Here is a 20551-nt window from a genome sequence, read left to right as displayed (position 1 = left end):
AGGAGAAAAAAAAAAAAAAAAGCTCTTTCCAGAGTCGAAGTATTGATATCTTTAAGGCCTAAACCTTCGTGTGTGAAACAGTTTACTTAGTCCGGGTGTTGGTTGTGCAGGCTTTCCAAGCAGTCTGGACTCGTTTACCTCACTAACTTCTCTCAAGTAGTTTTATTCTCGACACACACACACCCCTCCACATTTCCCAGTCATGTATGATTGACTAGAACGTTTGATAGAAAAAACAACAATTTGACCCAGAGAGAGAGAGAGAGAGAGAGAGAGATCTGGGGTGGGCTGCTCAATTCAATAGTTGGAAAGCCTACTCTGAGTTACTAATTATTAACTTTTATCATCAGGGCAGTGGTCAAAGTTTTTTTGTAGAACATACCATTATCTGTTGTGAAAATTGAATATCCATTTTGCCCTTTAGTTAACAAGGAAAATTTCCTGAAATTTAATGAACTGATTTTTTACGTTTTAAATACAATTCTCAGATATAAAAGCAATACATGATTGTACAAAATTGGAGAAAAAGATATTAGGAAAGTAGGAAAAAATATATTACCTACAATCTCTGTGTTGGTGTATTGCTTTTACGCTTTCTAGTATGCTTTATTTGACATAACTGAGATCATATTATGCAAGTATGTACGAGTGTGTGTGTGTATGTGTGTGTGATACCTGTAAGTGAACTTTTGTAACCTGGTGCTTTCAGTTACAGTACACACACTTTCTCATATCACAGGCTCATCATTAACAAAGTGCTTTGCTGATGGCAGGGCATTCCATTGACACCCGTTTGCCAGGTGCAAAGTCGCTCCTTAGGACCAGCAGTTGCCAGGCCCACTAGCATCATTTCCCCTCATCATCTTCCCTTTTCTCATCAGGGTTCTAGAGAACCTGGGAAGCCCTTCACCTTCCCAAAGCCAGGAAGCAGAGTTGGAAGGCTCTAAAGGAGGAACATTGGGCTGCCCGGGTGGCTCAGCGGTTTAGCGCCGCCTTCAGCCCAGGGCGTGATCCTGGGGACCCGGAGTCGAGTCCCACGTCGGGCTCCCTGCATGGAGCCTGCTTCTCCCTCTGCCTGTGTCGCTGCTGAATAAATAAATAAATAATCTTTAAAAATTTATTTAAAAAAATAAAGGAAGAACATTCCTTATCTTTCTCAAGATTATCGGTGCATGCATGCTATAAGGCCCTGGAAGGTGGTTCTTAGTCTTCTGTCTGTTGTTCTTTGGACATTTGTGTATTCCTAAACATGGAGAGATTTACAGTTCTAAATGAGAAGGCAGATCTTTGAAGCATACTATGGTACTACAGTCATCAACATCTGAAAGAACTTACCCACCAGCTGATTCTCTAGGTGTTTCTATACTTAAACGTTGTCCAGCTATTAAACAAACAAACAAAAAAACATGTTCTTCATGACCTTAGGATCTTAATTAGACAGGATGGTCTTAATTAAGCAATATGGTCAGAGATGTTCAGGTCAAAGATTTAGCAAAGGCTAAATTCCTGTTGAACATTAAACAGTACTCCCAAAGACACTAAGTTACAAAAGTCTACTTCAGAATTGGTTGGATCCCAGGAGATAACCTCTCCTGCCCCCAGAAACAGAGGAGACTCCATAAAAGGGAACCAGATGGGTAAATATAGATAAACACGAGCATTAAAGAGCATTAAAGTATCGGCTTGAGTTCTGAAAGGAGAACATTATGGAATCACCTCGTCCTCTTTTGTAGTCTTCAGAATAATTCCCAAGGCAATGTTGGAGTTTCTGGTTTTGGGGGAAAAAGAAACAAAGAAGTCTTTTGTAGATGCTGCTGGTGCTGTATATTATATTGAAAACAATAGTATTAATAGTATTGAAGTAACATTTATTTTATTAAGCACTCACTGTGTGCCAGGCACTGTGTGAAACTGCATCATCTGCCAACAATCTCCGGTGCCATTATCTCCTTCTGCAATTGAGGAAACTGAAATTTGAGTCACTTGCCTAAGGTCAGACACCAGTAAGTGACCATGGGACTCTTCAAATTCCTTACTGCCTGCCATTGCTAGGGCTCTTACCTACTAGGCTCTCTTCCTTTCTGAAACTATTGGGAAAACGTGATGTTTTAGATTTGTCCTAGTGGCAGATGATGCAGTGAAAATGCTGGGTAAGTTGCAAAATAGAGCAGTCATCCTTGAGAAACACAGTAGCCCTTCACCTTCCCAAAGCTAGAGGTTATCAAAATAAATACACATCTCAGGCATTAGGTTTTTGAGGCATTTGTACATGCATTTATGGCCATACAGAAATGGGTACCTTACGTACAGAAAGCTATAAAGGAAAAATGATATATGATGCTTTCAGGAGATGGGCTCCAAATGTTTGCGTTCTGCATGCACAAGGCTGATCATTTATAATGTCTGACACATAGGAGGGATCCTGTTTGTGGTATCCTGGTTATTGATCACCAGATTGGGATGTGGCCCAATTTAAAAAACGAAATATAGGTCAACCAAAGGTTACATGTTTTGTCAATCTAATTTATGGCAGAGTTGAGTTAAAGCTTATAATTGATTTACTTAATTACAGGTAAAAGCTTTCTATCTGATGTAACTAATAGAAGTAATGTTCTGCTTTAAAGAAATCATATTTCATCTTGTTGGTCTGTACTACATGTACAGTGGTCTTCCTGTAATTCAATATCCATGAGGAAAAACAATGGGATTTTTTATTCAAGTGGATATTGTGAATTAGGTAAAGTTGAAGGAATTATGACTTTGCTTTACTACATTCTATGATAAGAGAGTAAATTACAAAAGCTTGGCTAGTTTTCATATATTGATATTCAGACATATATGCAGCTTGGAGTAGGTGGATTCACATTAAAAATCTGGCAGCGGGCAGCCCCGATGGCGCAGCGGTTTAGCGCCGCCTGCAGCCCACGGCGTGATCCTGGAGTCCCGGATCGAGTCCCACGTCGGGCTCCCTGCGTGGAGCCTGCTTCTCCCTCTGCCTGTGTCTCTGCCTCTCTCTCTCTCCCTCTGCATCTCTATGAATAAATAAATAAATCTAAAAAAAATTTTTTAAAAAGATTACTTTGAAAAATAAATAAATAAAAATCTGGCAGCATCAGTAACTGGTGGAAGGATCTTTTTTTTTTTTTAATTGGGAAAAGACGCAGAACACTTTTTTGTGTGTAAGACAAAAAGCTTTCAAAGTTATCAAGAAAGGAAATTATACTTTGCTCTGGAACTTTTTGGTAAAGTGCCATCAAGATGATTACTTATAATAAGGCAGTGGAAGGTATGTGATTAAGCGTGCGTTTGTGGTGTATTTATAGAATTTCTTCACCTTGTAGGAGAACTGTGCTTCAGGAAACTTGTTTGCAAGCCAAATCCCCTTTTCTGTTGCTTGCAGGAGCTCAGGGCTGGGCTTCTGAGGCTGTTTGGGCTGACTGTGTGACCTTGGGCAAGTCACTTCTTATATCAGGGTTATTAACATTTCCTTGTTTGTCTAATGATGCATCGGTTAGAAGAACAACTTTAATTTTAAAAAAATGTTGGAAGTAATAAAAACAATATGTTACTCATTATCCAGACCTTGGGAAAATGCTAGACCATTATAGATGCTCAATATATATTAGTTTTCTTTTTTTAAAAGAGGAAAATATAGTTGAGTGTAAAGAAAAATAATATTTAAGTCACCTATAATTTAACATTTTGCTTCCTGTGTGTCTTCATGCTTTTCTTTTTTGGGGGGGGGGCATATAAACATTTTCTACTAAATTTTGCATACTCTTCAGAGACAGCCTTATTCATCACATATTTCCACGGGACCTTGACTATCCTTGGAGAACGTGATTTCCATGGTTCTGTTATCCTTGCAGAGGCTGAGTCTCAGAGCTTTCACTCTGGTCTTGGTGTCTCTGTGCCTCAGACTTCTATTTCTGCCTGAGGATTTCACAGCCTGGATATCCCACAAGCATTCTGTATTCAGTATGTTCCAAACCAGATTTATCTTTCCTTCCAAGTGCCCCCCCCCACCGCCCCCCGCCCCGTGCCTCATTTTTCATTCTGTTTCACAAACTGTTAATAGCTCCCTCCCATCTTCTCAGTGGTGGACATTTGGGTGGTTTCCAGGGGTTTTTATTTTTGCTTCTGTAACAAGGTTGGAACATAAATCATCTCACAGATTCTTGATAATGGATTTAGAAATCACCCCTCCCCCCAGTGAAATGGCTAGACCAAAGATTATTGGATCAGTCTTGAAGGAATTTAATACATATATTCAGATGGCTCTTCAGTTTGTGCTCCGCGAGCAATACATTCTAATTCCCATTTCACTGAATCCTAGCTAATTGTAGCTGCTACCTTAAAAAAATCAATGCCAATTTAGTAGGAAAAACATAGAATTTCTTAATGTTTTTAAACAAGAATTTATTTCATTGCTGGTGAAGCTGAGATTTGAATATTCTTATTGTGCTATTAGTTTGCATGTTCCAGCTCTAAGAGTTTATAATTCTGATTTCCTTGAGTAGCTCTTTACTGATTACAGAGTTAATCTTGGAACTAATCAGAGGAAGAAAAAAAAATCTCAAAGATTAATTTGAAACCACTTGATGGGTTTTGAAACCATTTGATAGGGCCCTACTGAGGGTGTTGTGTGTTAGGAATTCCTTCCCCGAACTTTACAGAATCTAGGACTTGTCTTCCCTCAGTTTTGGTACTTGAGTTCTCCATGCCTTTAAGTGGCACTGCTTGTTTCCTTCCTCATTTGCCTGGATTAGATGTTTTTAATGTTCAACAAAGGTAGTGTAGAAATCAAGGTTTCCCTGATGCTGTTGTTGGAAAGAAAAACTTTTTCCTGTAACCTCTTAGGTTTGGTTACTGAGGCATGCAAATTAACCAACAAAAGACAGATTAACAAGAGAAAAGACAGGTCTTTAAATTTTTCATGCACTTGTGAGTTCAAAGAAAAAATGTGACTCAAGGGTTAATTAAAATTTTGGGTAATAAACCCACCTTAACAGGGGAAAGGAAGGGGGAGAAGCGCATGTATGGGAAAATAAATGACCTTAATAAGAGAAGAGGATTAGAAAGGGCACTTATGGGAAGACAAGTGGCTTTTAGGAAGACAGATGGACTCTTAAGAGAATTGGTGGGAGATATGATAGTTTCTGACAGGGTCTCTTGAGGTGTGGTTCACGTTTCCAGTCTCAGGTGTTAAGACACAATCTTTCCTGGTGGTGAAACTTCCTAGAAGGGGATTCATTACAGTTGAATTCTTTTGAGAGTCTTTGCTTTTAGGCAGATAAGGGAGTTCACCCCTCCCCCCCATACACACACATACACCTATTCTTAAACACCTTCAGTTCAAGATGGTTTTTATGGGACGTCTGGGTGGCTCAGTGGTTTAGCACCTGCCTTCGGCCCAGTGTGTGATCCTGGAGCCCTGGGATCGAGTCCCATGTCAGGCTCCCTGCATAGAGCCTGCTTCCTTCTCCCTCTGCCTGTGTCTCTGTGTCTCTCATAAATAAATAAAATCTTTAAAAAAATATTTTTACGGCACAGTGGACTCCTCTGGGCCCTGTCACTGCCATCTAATATGGAACAATCCTAAATAAGGATTTTTCAAGTTAATGGTTAGGTTCTATTATTTCAGTCAACAAATATTTCTTGGTAACCCACTAAGTGGCAGGCACTGTGGTTGGGCTAAGAGAGATGAGAACCATGGTGGTCTTTGTTCCCTTTTCCTTTTGTGAGGTTGCCAGTCCTGATGGCTTGCTGCATCACAAGGTATGTTTCTGAGCAAGCTATTTGACTGATAAGTGAGCACCTACCCAGAGTCTACTGCTCACTTCCACTTTGTGCTCTTCTTATCACATGTCAAGTCACAAATTGAGGGAGGACGCTTCTTCAGTTATGTTTCATTACATCTAATAGAGAAGTTGTTGTCATGGTAATCATGCATTCCCAAACCCTGAGAGTCTGTTTACACATAAAAACAAAGACCTTAAAAGCTAAAGGTAAAACAAAGTGTAATCTTTAAAAACAAAACAAACAAACAATAACACAAAAAATCAAGGGTCCCTGGGTGGCTCAGTCAGTTAAGTGTCTGCCTTTGGCTCAGGTCGTGATCCCAAGGTCCTGGGATAGAGCCCCAGTGTTGTGCCTCTGCTCTGCGGGGGGAAGGGGGGAATCTACTTCTCCTTTTCCCACTCCCTCTACACTCCCCCCTGCTTGTGTGTTTTTTATTCTTCCATCTCTCAAATAAATAAAAATCTTAAGAACACACACACACACACAAGAAATCATTTGAGGCAAATATAGATTACAATCTGTTGTATTAACAATCCTAGTTAACACTGATTAATTGATAGGCTTTGGACACAACTGAGCATTTAGCTTTCATATGCTCTCAGGGTCTACATTCTGCATTAACACTTTCACAGAAGGAACCAGGAAACTACATGGGTAGGGCTAGCAATATTTTAAAGAAATGTCATATTAACATGCAACTTAACACTGCTTTCCCATTTTGCTATTGTTAAAGTGAACCATCAAAATTATCCCATCTCCCACCTATTGGGGGAAATTCACTGATCCCTCTATTCCTTTCTCCTGTTAAAGAACAAAAATTCAGCTGAGTAAATTTGAAGATCTAATTGGTTTTATTAAGCGATTCCTAAATCAGGCAGCATGCCATCTGGCAAGTAGAAAGAAGCTACAAGGTATCTACAAAATGGAAGGTTTTTATAGAAAGGAGTGTGGGGAAGGAAGTTATTTGGGAGAGGGCGAGTGTGACAGATTACCTCACTGGTGCTGACCAAAAAGTTCTTGACTACATTTCTGAGGGAGACTTAAACTGCAATTAGGTTAGGTTTTAAGCTGGTTTGGTGACTTGGCCTACCATAAGTGATCCCATCTTGGGACTGTGGTTTTCTTTATAAACTCTCCCTTAAACATTTAAAGAACATTTATATACCAGGCACTGTAATGGGCATGGGGCATACAGAGGTGAAACTACATCCACCCAATGAGGATCTCAGAGGGATGGGATAAATTTCCCTAGACAATGCTGGTGTGCAGCCAGGGTTATAGTCACTGGATCAAGTAGAAGAGGGGCTGGGGAGGGAAGAGCAGGAGTAATGTCTTTCTCTAAGGTAGAAAGGAGCTCAGAGCTCTCCAACGAGAGGGAGGAATGGTGTCACTGGAGTGGGACGAGTGGGTTGGAGGCAGGTGACCCAAGAGCAAGCAGAGGAGTCAGCTAAAGTTCAGCCTTATGTGTAATAATTGTCTTTTTTTTCCATCCTAAGGGCAAAGGGAAGTCAATATAAGATTGGCAGTGGCAAGCATGGCTGGCGACGAGGTGACAGTGAAGAGACTACTGCTCTAGTTCAATTGGGAGATGTAAGATAGCACTGGGCAGCAGAGGTGAGAACACAGGAAGGAAAGAGATTCATGGAATTTGTAGGGTTGGGTGGAGAGCTGGGCTTCCCAATGGGCTGGCTCTGAGGATGTCAAGAAAAAGAGAGATAAATGTCAAGGAGTCTCCTCAGTCTGGCTTGCACAGTTGGATTAATGATGGTGTGGCTAATATTTCAGACTCAAGGACCCAAGGAGACAGGCAGTATAGACTCAAGGACCTTACAAAGCCGAAGGTGTTTCGGAATTGGAACATAAATTGGGGTAATAAAGTTGGTTTTCATAAGTCTTAGTGACTATGAGAAAGCTGAGAATTCAGTCCAGGGGTTTCTCCCTGAGGCTCAGATGTCCTCTTGGATTCCCTTCTGCTTTATTTGGGTTGATTGAGCAGGTCTTATGACTGATTTTAATGAGACAAAGTCAGTTGTTCCAAGATGAACTTAGAAATGAAAATTTGGTGACACCGTCAAAAGGAAGACAATGTTCGAGATGCTTTCTATAATGATTTACAACCTAATGCATTCTTAAATAGAACCTTGTGTTATATAACACTGTGACCCGGCTGTTCTTTGGAGTTTATCTCAGTTTATGTTCAACCACATTTGCATCTGATACAGCACATGTTCTCCTCCACCCAAAAGAAGGCTTTAGATAAATTGGAAAGTTTTCAAGGGAGAACAGCCAAAGTAATTAGGAGCTGAAAGAATTGATTTATGAGCCAAGATTAGATAAGGTAAATACATTTTGTTTGGCTATCTGACAAATAAAGTGGAGTGAAGTCAATCAACAGTAAAAACAAAGGAAACAATTCAGGTTCACTCAGAAATATGAGAGAAATGTTCACCCTTTACTGGCTCTCCCTCCCCTGCTGAACCTTTTTTCATTCCTCAAATGTTGGGTAAAGCCTGATGAATGTCTGCGTAGTGAACCTAAAAGCGTCTGATGGTAAAAGTAGTTAAACAGATACTAAAATATCTGAGGAGGGCTAGAAATGTGATGTTCTGACCAGTTGGTTTGCTGAATTAAGGAGATTATTCCAGGGCCAGTAGGTGTGTGCAGGTAAAGAAGCACTAGAGTAGGGCCCTTCCTTATAAATCTTCTTGGGACACATTATTTCAATAGCGATTGTCACAGTGATGAAGGTCAACTGAGCTCTGTAAAACTGCTTTGTTTGTGGCTTTCTGATTCACGGTCTGATGGGATTTGTTTTGTTTCGTAAGGCATTTGGTTTCCTAGGTGCTTGATTCATTTTATCAACCTCTGCATTTCTCAAAGTAGTGACTCACTGATGACCTGGCTGGAAATCAAATCCTACAAGATGGAAGAGTGGCTGAGGAAAAATGGCCTGCACAGGGGTTGAGGCCCAGAGTAGGCTGACGGTGCGACTTACCCCTCAGAGTCATATGCTCCTCTATGCTACCTTGGAGAAGTCATTCAACATCTCTGAGCCTCAGTATCCTCCACTATAAAGTAAAAACCATTCCTACCTCTCCAGACTTCAGCGAGGCTTAATTAAATGGGCTAATATGTATAAGATACTTACCCCAGGCCTGAGCATTCACAAGCCCTTCTCTGAAGAAGTAAATACCTCCTGGGAGGAGCACATCTCCTTCACACTCTATTTAGGGAATACAGATCCACTGCTCTGGCACATGGCTCCCGGATCCAGTGAAAGGAAGGGGACATTTCAGGTCTTGAAATAATACTTGGGGATTTTTGATAACCTTGGGCAGTGAAAGGACTGTGGGTAACCAGAGAGACCAGGGGAGGGGGAGGGAGGAGGTTCAGAGGAGGCTGGGGTGCAGACAGTGGCTGGCAGCTGTTCTTCAGGACCCAAGGTGGCTTGTGCCCCCCATGGTTTGGAACCTGGCAGATTTTGTGTTTTTTTGTACTTCTACCCACACCTCTCCCATTCACTAGAGCTTCTTGAAATTTGTTTCCATTCAGAGGCGAGGAGAGGGAGGCAGAGGAGGGAGGAGAAATAGAACAAGAAGAAAGAGAGGAGAAGTAAGTGACAGTCTCCTCTTTCTTCCCTGCTCCTGGGGGAGTCAGGGAGGTGGAGCAGGTGTGACTAATCCTTATTTGGGAGCTTTCAAATTGTAGCACCAGGAGTTTTGATCTACTGTCCTTTGAGAAAATGGCCCTTTGACCATTATCACATCTGCAGTCTGGCAAGAACACTGTCAATAGTCTGTACTTTATTTCCATAGCATACACAGGCGTTTTTATCATCTATCGGTAAAGTCTTTTTTTCTCCCTATAAAACTTGTGCATTGTTATAGAAAAGTTGGCAAATAATAAAAATAAAACTTAACTAGAGGGAAATTTATAGCAACCTGCAATCATGCCACCCAGAAACAGCCACTGTAAGTGTTTGTCTTGGCTTGGCCCTGTTGCTTTCCTGCTAAGTATTGGAATGTTCTGGGGCATTTATTGTGATTTATATTATCATGCCTCCCTTCTCTCTCTTGGGGGTCATTTCAGCCAACCTCAGGACCCCTCAGACATCTTCCCCAAGGTGAGTGTCACAACCTTCTTCTGCCTCAATTGCTCCTCAGTATTGGGTCTGCATTTCTTTCTGTGTGCAAATACACAAAGTGGACGTGTGCCACCCACTTGGGATGTTCCACATCAAACTCATGCTCCCTCTGCACGCAAGAGCTCCTTTCCCTCCTCTGCAACCATCAGTCATCCCAGTCAGAACTTGCTCACAGGGTCCTATTACCCCTGCCAACAGCTTGGCCTTCCTTTTGTTGGAACCAATGCTTCACATCAATCCTAGTCTAGGTCTTAATTCTGCCCTTTCCCACTTTCTACTGAGCGTCTGACTTTTCCACTTGAGTCCTTCCTCACAGTGACCCGGTGGTGGTGGCTGTTCCTCAAAGCACAGGCTCTGGAGCCTGATGACCTGGTTCCAATCCCGCCTTTGTCAAGTTATTTAAGAGTGGTGTGCTGGGTTTCCTCAACCCTAAAATGAGGCTAGTGTTCCCTGCTGCAGATCTGGTGAGGTGATTACAAAAATTAGAACATCTAGAACATCAGAATAGTTCCTGGCACATAAGAAATGCTCACTGCAAGTTAAATATTATTGTCCAGTTGGCAACCTCATGTGTGTGTCCTAGTGCTAATTTAAATCCACACTTCCTCTGGTCTGTTTATCCTTTCCTCTTCTGAATTCCTGGTAACCTTTCCCCTGGGCCTTTTCTAAGGAACTTAGCAATTTTTACCCCCACTCCACTTAACATTTTCTATACTACCACTTATTGTAGAAGTACACTCGCCACTTGTCATTATGAACTGATTATTTTATTATAATTACTAATGCATATTTCCATCCCCCCTCCAGATGATAGACATCCAAGTGGAGAAACTCTGTCTGATTATTTGTGGGTTCTCCCACCCCTCTCATTCCATTTAATGGCTTACACATAGTAGAACTTTTTTTTTGGTAACAATTTCATTAAGATATAATTCCTATATAATACAATTCAGCCTCTTAAGATATACTGGTCAGTTGTGTTTAGTATATTCCTAGAATTATGCAATCATCACCACAATCAGTGTTAGAACATGTTATCACTCCAAAAAGAAACCAAGTGCCCCTTAGCCATCACCTTGACACAACCCCTCCAGCCCAAGGCAACCACTATCCTACTTATGGTCTCTATGGATTTGCCTCTTCTGGATGTTTCATACAAGTGGAATCCTAGAGTATGTGATCCTTTGTACTGCCTTCTTTTGCTCAGCATGTGTTCATTCACATTGCAGCTTATGCCATTGCTTCCTCAGATTCCACAGTGTTCATATACCACAATTTGTCATCCATTCATCAGTGTGTGGACATTTGGGTTGTTTCCACTTTTTGACTATTAGGAATAATGCTGCTCAGAGTATTATTTGTGTACAGGTTTTTGTGTGGACCTATTTTCATTTCTCTGAGACATATCCCTAGGATTAGACTTGCTGGCTCATATGTTAACTCCATGTTTAACTTTCTGAAAAACTGCTTTCCAAAGTGGCTGTGTCATCTTGTTTTATTTCCGTCAGCAGTGTATCTAGTTTGCCCACATCCTGAATGTAGAAGACTTTTAATATGGAAAGAATGGAAAGAATAGTTCTTTAAGCTTGATTTTATAGTTCAGTAGACACTAAATAAGTATTTTCTTCTAATGTTCTAATTAACAACACTTTCTTTAAAAAAAAAAAAATGCCCTTCATCCTCAAGGAATGTCTGTGATACACTGCGAAGACACTTTAAGAAAGAAGGCAAAAAAAAAAAAAAAAAGGCAAAAAAATAAATAAAATAAAAATAAGAAAGAAGGCAGGAAGATTAATCTGCATTCAAATAAAAATACAGAGCCTGAGGATTTTGTTTCTAGTATTGTCATTACTGTCATGAACCAATGGGGATTTCTTAAGAAATACAAATACGTACTGTTTGCCTTGAATCAGGCAATGTTATCTAAAAGTAGAGATAAAGTATAGGATCCTGTACAAAAAGTGAGATTTGTGAGATCAAAAATAATTGGAGTGGGGCTAAGTGACTTAGGAAAAATAAAAATTTATTGAAGTAAGCAAGAATAGAGCTAATAAACTGGGTAGGACATGGGATCACTTGGTGTATCTGGGTGGCTTTACAGCGTTAACAGGGAGGGTGATGGGGTTGCTGGTGGAGGAACTTGGGAGACAGGCTGATGCCTTCTCAGCTGGTAAGTGCTGAATCTGAGCTTCCTGCCCTGGAGTGAGTCAGCCTCTTTGGTCAGTGCCCTTAACCACTGCAGTGAGCCTTTGTACCTCTGCTCTGTTTTCTTCACCTACCTTGTTTGACTACCGCAGCTCAAAGCACATTAACCACCTTGTGATTTTATTTTAAGTAAAATCAACTTCAGTAGTTCATCAAAGACACTAAGACAACTTTTAAAATTAATCATAAGTTACTATAATATAACCTATCAAGGAAAATATGAGTTGAGTCAGATCACGTGGGGCCTTGTAGACGATGTTAACAGGACTCCACTTCATTCCAGAGGTGGTGAGAAGCATTCAGTTTTAACCTTTGGAGTCAAGTGGTCACATCCATGCTCTGGAATGTACTTCTAGTTGCACTGAGGAGTTTGTATGGGAGGGAGCCGGAGCAAAACTTGAGATCTAAACATCAGGGTGAAGAATGAGAACAGGCTGAACTAAAATGGGAGGGAGAAGTGGTGATGGATTAGAGGTGCCAGCTGGGAGTTAAGGAGAGACAAAGGTCACCCGTTGGTGGTGGGGAATGAAGGGGAAGCGGGCACTGTGGGAGTCTCCCGCAATTCTGCATGGAGCATGGGGCAGGTGGAGATACAATTCACCAACTGGTTCTAATGAAATGGGATCTCACAGCAATAAACACAGTTTTCTGGAGAAGAAAAAGTTTTGCATCTTCTCCATTTGTTCATCTCAGGTTTTCCTTCTAGGCCTCACTCAGTTTTGTTTGGGCCATTTTCTTTTCATCAGATATGTCATTTTTCAGAAGCAGTTCCAGCAATTTTAGTATTTCCAACTTTAATTTGTGAAAAGTCTATTCGTGTCCCCCCTGGGTATTTATTTACTTATTTTTATAGATTTTATTTATTTGTGAGAGAGAGAAATCATGTAAGCATGCACAAAGGCAGGGAAGGGTCAGGGAGAGGAAGAAGCAGGCTCCCCACTGAGCAAGAAGCCTGATGTGGGCTTGATCCCAGGACCTTGAAATCATGACCTGAGCCAAAGGCAGACACTTAACCAACTGAGCCACCCAGGTGCCCCATGTCCCTCTGGGTCTTTTAAAAAGGCAGCATCATTGTGCAATTTTCTAGACTCATCAAGCTTGCCCAAGAGCTTGCAAATACGTAGCATTCAAGGAGATAAATGACTCAGCTAGATAATTGATGGCTAACCTGTTGAAATCTTCTTCTGATTCCAGGCTGCCCTTGCAGGAGGCACCACCATGATCATTGATTTTGCCATTCCTCAGAAAGGCGGTTCCCTCATCCAGGCATTTGAGACCTGGCGAAGCTGGGCTGATCCCAAAGTCTGCTGTGACTACAGCCTTCATGTGGCCGTGACATGGTGGAGTGACCAGGTGAACCACCAGGGGTCCATTTCTTCCATTTTGTCTCCTAGTCCTTGCTCTGTGCAATATCAAGAAACTGGTAATGTCAAAACGTAAGAAATGGTGATATCAGTTGCTTCCCTGGATGACTGGAAGTCAGAATTAGAGGGAGGACTTCTCCTTGCATATTCTTTTGTACCTTTGGAGTTTGGAATCCTATGAAGTATTATCAGTTGGAAAAACTAAAAAAAAATGTTTAAGCATATAAAGATGGTAGGATAAATCCTTTGTACTCATTCACAATAGCCTTTCCTAATACATAATCCATGAATTATAAAATCTTTTACTGTAACTTTTTAAAGTACTGAACGTCTCAATTTTAACATTTCCAGGCTCTTCTAAGTGATATTTTCCCACAGAGTAGAACTTCCATTAGAAATGTTTAATATCGGGATCCCTGTGTGGCGCAGCGGTTTGGCGCCTGCCTTGCCCAGGGCGCGATCCTGGAGACCCGGGATCGAGTCCAACGTCGGGTTCCCGGTGCATGGAGCCTGCTTCTCCCTCTGCCTATGTCTCTGCCTCTCTCTCTCTCTATCTCTCTGTGTGACTATCATAAATAAATTTAAAAAATTAAAAAAAAAGAAATGTTTAATATCTGGAGAAAAAACAAGGAAGGGACAGATCAGGAACATTTTGAAGATAGTTTTGAGAGATGTTAAAGTACGTTTATTTCTGTTCATAAAAAAAAGTGTATGTGTACTTTGGAAGAAATTTTTACTTTAATTTCAATCACCACCATATGTTTTTCCATATTGGACTTAATTCAGAATCCTTTTACCAGAAGGGGTTTCACACGGGTGACTTTATTTGAACTTACCATGTAACTTATGCCTGTATTTCCTCCTAAAAGTTGGGATTCAGGTACCAAATTAATATAAAACAAAGAATCTTTAACAGATAGTTCAGCAAACATAGTAGCAAGGTTTACAATCCATAGCAAAAGTTAATTTTTTTTCCAAAACACCATTCTAAGGGATGCATCTAATCTCTTTTGTGCTTTTAGGATCTTCTTGCTCTTCTCCTTTCTCCCTTCCTCCCTCCCTCCTTCTTTCCTTCCTCCCACTCTTTATTTTATAACAGAGCAAAGGCGATGATGTTTGCCCTTACAGTGTTTCTCATACTTTACTATGCAAATGGTTACTTGGTGAAATTGTTAAAATACAGATTATGTTCAGTAAATGCATTAGTTTGCTAGGGCTGCTGTGACAAAGAACCAGAGATTGAGTGGCTTAAACAGCAGAGATGTATTGTCTCACAGTCCCGGAGACTAGAAGTTTGAGATCAAGATGTTGGTAGGGTTGCTTCCTTCTGGTGGCTTTGAGGGAGAATCTGGTGCATGCTTCTTGCCGGCTTCTCCTGGTTTGCTGGTAATCTTGGATGTTTTTTGATTTGTAGAAGCACCACCCTATCCTCTGCCTTCATCTTTACATGGCATTCTCCTGTGTCTGCGTCCAGATTTCCCCCTTTTATAAAAACATCGATCATATTAGATTAGAGCCCACCCTAAGAGTGGATCTGCAGTGCCTCTATTTCCAAATAAGGTCACATTTTGAGGTACTAAGGTACTAGGGGTGAGGATGTCAACATATGAATTTTAGGGGGACAAGTCAACCCATAGTAGCAAGTTTGGAGCACGGCCTGAGAATCTGCATTTCTAACAAAATCCCAACTAATGCCAGTGTCACTGGTTCAGGTAGCACACTTTTGGAGCAGCAAGGCTTAAGCCATGGTGCCCGCATTTGGAAGCCCACCATGTGCATATGCTAAAATGTTTAAGGCATTTTTTTCCTGACTATAAAAATAATGTACTCAGTAGTAGAAAACTTGAAACTATAGAAAAGTAAAACAAAAACAAAAACAAAACAAAACAAAACAAAAAAAACAAATAACAAAGAAACCCCCAAAATGAAAAATGAGGCACTCTATATCATGTTCTGCTCCTTGCTATTGCCCCTTAACATATCTTGGACCTCATTCCATCACTTAACTGGTGACCACTCTCAACATTTTAATGTTTTTTCCATTTCTTTGTGGAAATGCTATATAAATATGTGTGTGTGTGTGTATAAATATATTTTTTCAGTTAGCCAGTCATCCATTCAGCAAATAGTTATTGAGCAGGCAGTCTTCTATATATGGCAGGGGACACACTGTACAAAGCCCTGGCTCTTATGGGGCTGCAATTCTAATGGGGAGGAAGCCATTAAAAAGTAAGTGTATAACATGCTGGGTGATAAAGCACCACAGAGAAAAGTAAGAAAAATTACTAAGGGAATAAATAGTGATAGAAGTGAGTAATCTAACAGATAACAGAGTCATTTGTAAACTTTGCTGGTTCAATAGGAAAAATTGCATTGTTTTATTTTGCACTTTTTAATCTGCAAAAAGGTTAACATTTTTTTCATGCTTATTAGTCATTTGTATTTACTGTTTGAATTGTTGGTAGTATTTTTTACCTGCAATGTTAAGACTTTATCTTATAAGGTTCATAGACAACAACCAAGAGAAATAATCCTATGCCTAGAACATATGTTGGGTGTGTGTGTGTTACCATATAGAAATTCAAACAATTTTATTTGGTCAAATCTACCATTTTTTTTATTTTGATTTTTTTAGTTTCTATTGAGACTTGAATTGGACCTGCAAGGGTAGTTCCTGAGCTTGTTTGGATCTCCCCTTGCCTCTTACCTTTAGCACATCTGAAGGCTCCTAAGGAGCCTTCCAGCCCGTCCAGAGTCTCTCACCTCCTAGGAGCCACCTGGAGGCTCAACCCACGTCTGCCTCCTCCACCTGAGAGTCCATCCTGTGGGTTTCAGACCTGAACCCCAAGCCTTACCTCATATTAGCTTTGATTCCTCCTAGAGACATCATTGCTTCTGTTGCTGCCAAAGGGCTTTGTTTTCATTTTCTAAAATAATTTCCTCCCATCAGGAGATAGATGCTGACAATTTTATGTCCAAGTAAAGAAATTAAGTACTTTTGGGCAAGGTATGAACACTTTCATGATTTAAAAGCATCATTCCAACAGCCCTTTATCAGATGAAGCGAGGTCTAACCTGGGGGAAAGAACAAGGCCTTAACTGCATTTTTTTCTGGAATTAAACTGTTCTTATTTTGCTTATTTCTCTTCTGAATGCAACATTTTGAATGTTGAAGAAAATGTTGAAATTATTATTAAATTAAAGTATGGCATTTTTTGGTGTGTGACTGTTGTTCCCTTTTAGGTTAAAGAAGAAATGAAAATCCTTACCCAAGACAAAGGTGTGAACTCTTTCAAGATGTTTATGGCCTATAAGGACCTGTACATGGTGAGGGATGAGGAGCTGTACGCTGCCTTCTCTCAGTGCAAGGAAATTGGAGCGATTGCTCTGGTCCACGCTGAAAATGGAGACCTGATTGCAGAGGTGAGCATTTGTATCTCAGAGCTTTGCCACAAATGAAATGGCCGTGACTTAAGCTGAAGATAGTTGGACCCGAGTAAGTGAAATCATTCTATGCATTGGAAGAATGGAAATTCAGAAACTAATGTTGTGTGGCTTGGAAATACTTGATTCGGTTTATTTAAGTCTGTGCTCTTTTTATTCAGGTGGTATATGTATTGGAATGAAGATTTCCCTTTTTCAAGTCTGCTATTTAAAATTGTCAACTCAAGCAGACCAGATCTCAAACATGTTTCTCAAATAAATACTTTGTGTATCCCAGCACTTTCTTTCTCTCTCTCTCTCTTTCTTTCTTTCTTTCTTTCTTTCTTTCTTTCTTTCTTTCTTTCTTTCTTTCTTTCTTTCTTTTCTTTCTTTCTTTTCTTCTTTCTTTTCTTTCTTTCTCTTTTTCTTCTTTCTTCTTTCTTCTTTCTTCTTTCTTTCTTCTTTTAGTAGCTCTGCCTGCTGGTTCAGAATGCCAGAGTATGGAATGAGCAGGATCTGATGACTTAAGCAGTGTATTAAGTGCTGTTTAAAGCCTCACTCTTTTCAGAAACTGGGTATTAAAATGTGCTCTGGAGGAATCTAGATGGTATTTATTTCTCATGTGAGTTCCATTTTTAATGCCCAAAGGGTATATCATCTGCAAGATTTAAAAAGCTGTCTCTTACCCTTTATATTAGCTGACTTTTTTTTCTCCCTAGGCTCAGCTCACTTTAAAGTCAGGGAAAGTGAGGCTGGGTGGTCAGGAGGCAATCAGGGATCATGAGAAGCAAGCCTGAGCTGTAAACTCAAGCAGACCAAAGTTTAAATTGGATGTTCCCGCTTCCTAGCTGTGACACCGGGCCAGTTATTTTGCCACTCGGAGTGTTGACTTCCTGCTTTTTTTGTAAGCAAGAAATAACATTTTGGAGTGGAAAAATGTCTGGTCCAATATCATTCAGTGGGTGGGGCAGAGGGTGGTGAAAACTATGATTCAATTAAAAACACAGCTGCTTATATAATATGAGTCACTTCAACAGTATTGGGAGTTCAAATATTTGGTTTTATTTTATTTTGTACTGAGCTAGTAATAAGAATGTGATTAGAGGGCAGCCCTGGTGGTGCAGCAGTTTAGCGCGGCCTGCAGCCCAGGGTGTGATCCTGGAGACCCGGGATCGAGTCCCACGTTGGGCTCCCTGCATGGAGCCTGCTTCTCTCTCTGCCTGTTTCTCTGCCTCTCTCTCTGTCTCTCATGAATAAATAAATAAAATCTTAAAAAAAAAAAAGAATGTGATTAGAATTAACCTCATATCTTTTCAGCTTTTCTTTTTAAAGATTTTTTTTAATTTTTTAAATTTTTATTTATTTATGATAGTCACACAGAGAGAGAGGCAGAGGGAGAAGCAGGCTCCATGCACTGGGAGCCTGACGTGGGACTCGATCCCGGGGTTTCCAGGATCGTGCCCTGGGCCAAAGGCAGGCGCCAAACTGCTGCGCCACCCAGGGTTCCCCTTTTTAAAGATTTTTATCCATTTATTCATGAGAGACGCACACACACACACACACACACACACAGAGAGAGAGAGAGAGGCAGAGACATAGGCAGAGGGAGAAGCAGGCTCCATGCAGGGAGCCTGATGTGGGACTTGATCCTGGGACCTGGGAATCATGCCCTGAGCCGAAGGCAGATGCTCAACTGCTGAGCCACCCAGGTGTCCTTTTTTAGCTTTTCAATCAAAATAATTTAATTGTGAAATATACGTATGAAAACCTAACATATACTAAGTGTCATGTTCATGTGGTAAAATTCTGTTTGTTAAATACACACATGGTACACACACACACACACACACACACCCCTCTGCACTTAACAGATCTGAAAGCTTGGCCATGTATTTAATTTAGAATAAGATAATGGTACTTGTCAGTAAACCTTCCTTGCACATGTGTCGGTTCCCACTGTCTTTGTAGGGAGCAAAGAAGATGCTGGCTTTGGGGATAACAGGGCCAGAGGGCCATGAGCTGTGCCGCCCTGAAGCAGTGGAGGCAGAGGCCACGCTGAGAGCCATCACCATAGCCAGCGCCGTGAACTGCCCTCTCTACGTCGTGCACGTGATGAGCAAGTCTGCAGCCAAGGTCATAGCGGATGCAAGGAGAGATGGTAATTCCTGAGCGAGAAGCTCACCTGTAGCTCAATGTTAGCTGAAGAGTGAAGTAAATCGGCCACAGCTCCTGCTTTGCTTATGAGAAGGTCACACATGAGTTTCTGCAGCTTGTCTTCCTCATTTTTATTAACATCCTCACTGTTTTCTTGCACCCTCTGCATGTCTAGTTTTACCCTCCTTTTCTGCTCATCTTCATGACTGCTTCTGTGCCTTAGGTTATTTCTCCACCATCCTGGAAACCTCAAGACATTTCCTTCAGCCACAGGTACCCCACTCTTTAATCCGCGGCCCGCTTTTTAATCTGATGGCTAAAAGCAAACTCTCCGGTTAGCTAAAGAAGCTTACCTGTCTCTTAGGCATCTCCACTGTTCCTCCTAGTACCTGAATCAGGATGGTACATAGTAGATGCTCAACAAATTTCTTTTAAATTGAATTGATTTTTGGGATACTTTCTTGAGTATTAGAGCTATTAAAGCACTTATCCAAATAGTATTTTTATGACAATTATTTTAATATTTTAAAACCAAAGCCCTTCCCACCACACATAATAGACACTCCTAGGATGTGCTAGTAGCTTCTATCGTATCATCTCATGTTTAAAAGCCAGGAAGTCAGAAATAATCTTATAAATCATCCTGGCTCTTTGTTTTCTTTTTAAACAGAAACTGAATTTTTAAAATATGGATTATAAAATTATGAAAATAGATTTGGCATTCTTTAATTGACGCTAAAATTAATTTTGTCAAAATTGCTTCTTGTTGCATGAATGTTCAATAGGGATTTTGTGCAAGTCGAATGCGTTTTAAAAATGTAATCCATCGACATATTGTGTTAAGACTAAACTCAGTTTCACACAGGAGCCGATAAGGTCTTACTATCAACTATTTCTGGTTACTTCTCCCAGGGAGAAGTATTATTATCCCCAGTAATATAATTTCAGTGTCAAAGAGCGCAGCACTTCAAAAAGAAAATACTGACTTTCTGCCACCAGGTGGCTCTGTTGCCAACTCTATGGAATTGGTCGCTCTGTAATTACTTGCTTTGTAAATGATGTACCATGTCCTATACAGCCTGTCAGTCAGGTCCATAATGTCAGAATATAATTTAAGAAATAGCACAGTCAGCAGAAACAGGCAATCTTAACCCACTTCAAGCTACGATTTTGACAGTTCTGTCAGGAAAAAGTTTGTTGATCTGAGGTATTAATTTTTTACTGGGATAAAATTCCATTAGGCGCAGAGTAAAAGTCTAGAGAAGGTTTTGGAGTAAATCATGGACAGAAAACTATTAAATATGGACATTTAAATTTTATTTTATTTTGGAATATGTAAAGCATTTACATGGTCCAAAAGTCAAGATTATATATATGTATTTTATTTATTTATTTATTTATTTATTTATTTATTTATTTATTTATTTAAGACTATATATTTTTTTTTTTTTTTTTTTTT

The 20551-nt window shown here is 40.3% G+C and overlaps 1 protein-coding gene across 1 annotated transcript in view; it reads left to right on the top strand.

The window, feature by feature from the left end:
• The window catches only part of DPYS (dihydropyrimidinase), a 76122-nt gene that overhangs the window by 1688 nt on the left and 53883 nt on the right, over nucleotides 1–20551 (top strand). Inside the window, exons 2-4 of the mRNA XM_035707109.2 lie at nucleotides 13346–13504; nucleotides 16759–16938; nucleotides 18907–19096. Coding sequence (XP_035563002.2) covers nucleotides 13346–13504; nucleotides 16759–16938; nucleotides 18907–19096 — 529 coding nt within the window. The remainder of the gene's footprint in view (nucleotides 1–13345; nucleotides 13505–16758; nucleotides 16939–18906; nucleotides 19097–20551) is intronic.

The sequence above is a fragment of the Canis lupus genome, chromosome 13 (assembly GCF_003254725.2).
Source record: "Canis lupus dingo isolate Sandy chromosome 13, ASM325472v2, whole genome shotgun sequence".
Taxonomy (NCBI): Eukaryota; Metazoa; Chordata; class Mammalia; order Carnivora; family Canidae; genus Canis; species Canis lupus.
Note: the sequence above shows the minus strand (reverse complement) of the source record. Positions and strands in the feature narration are given on the sequence as shown.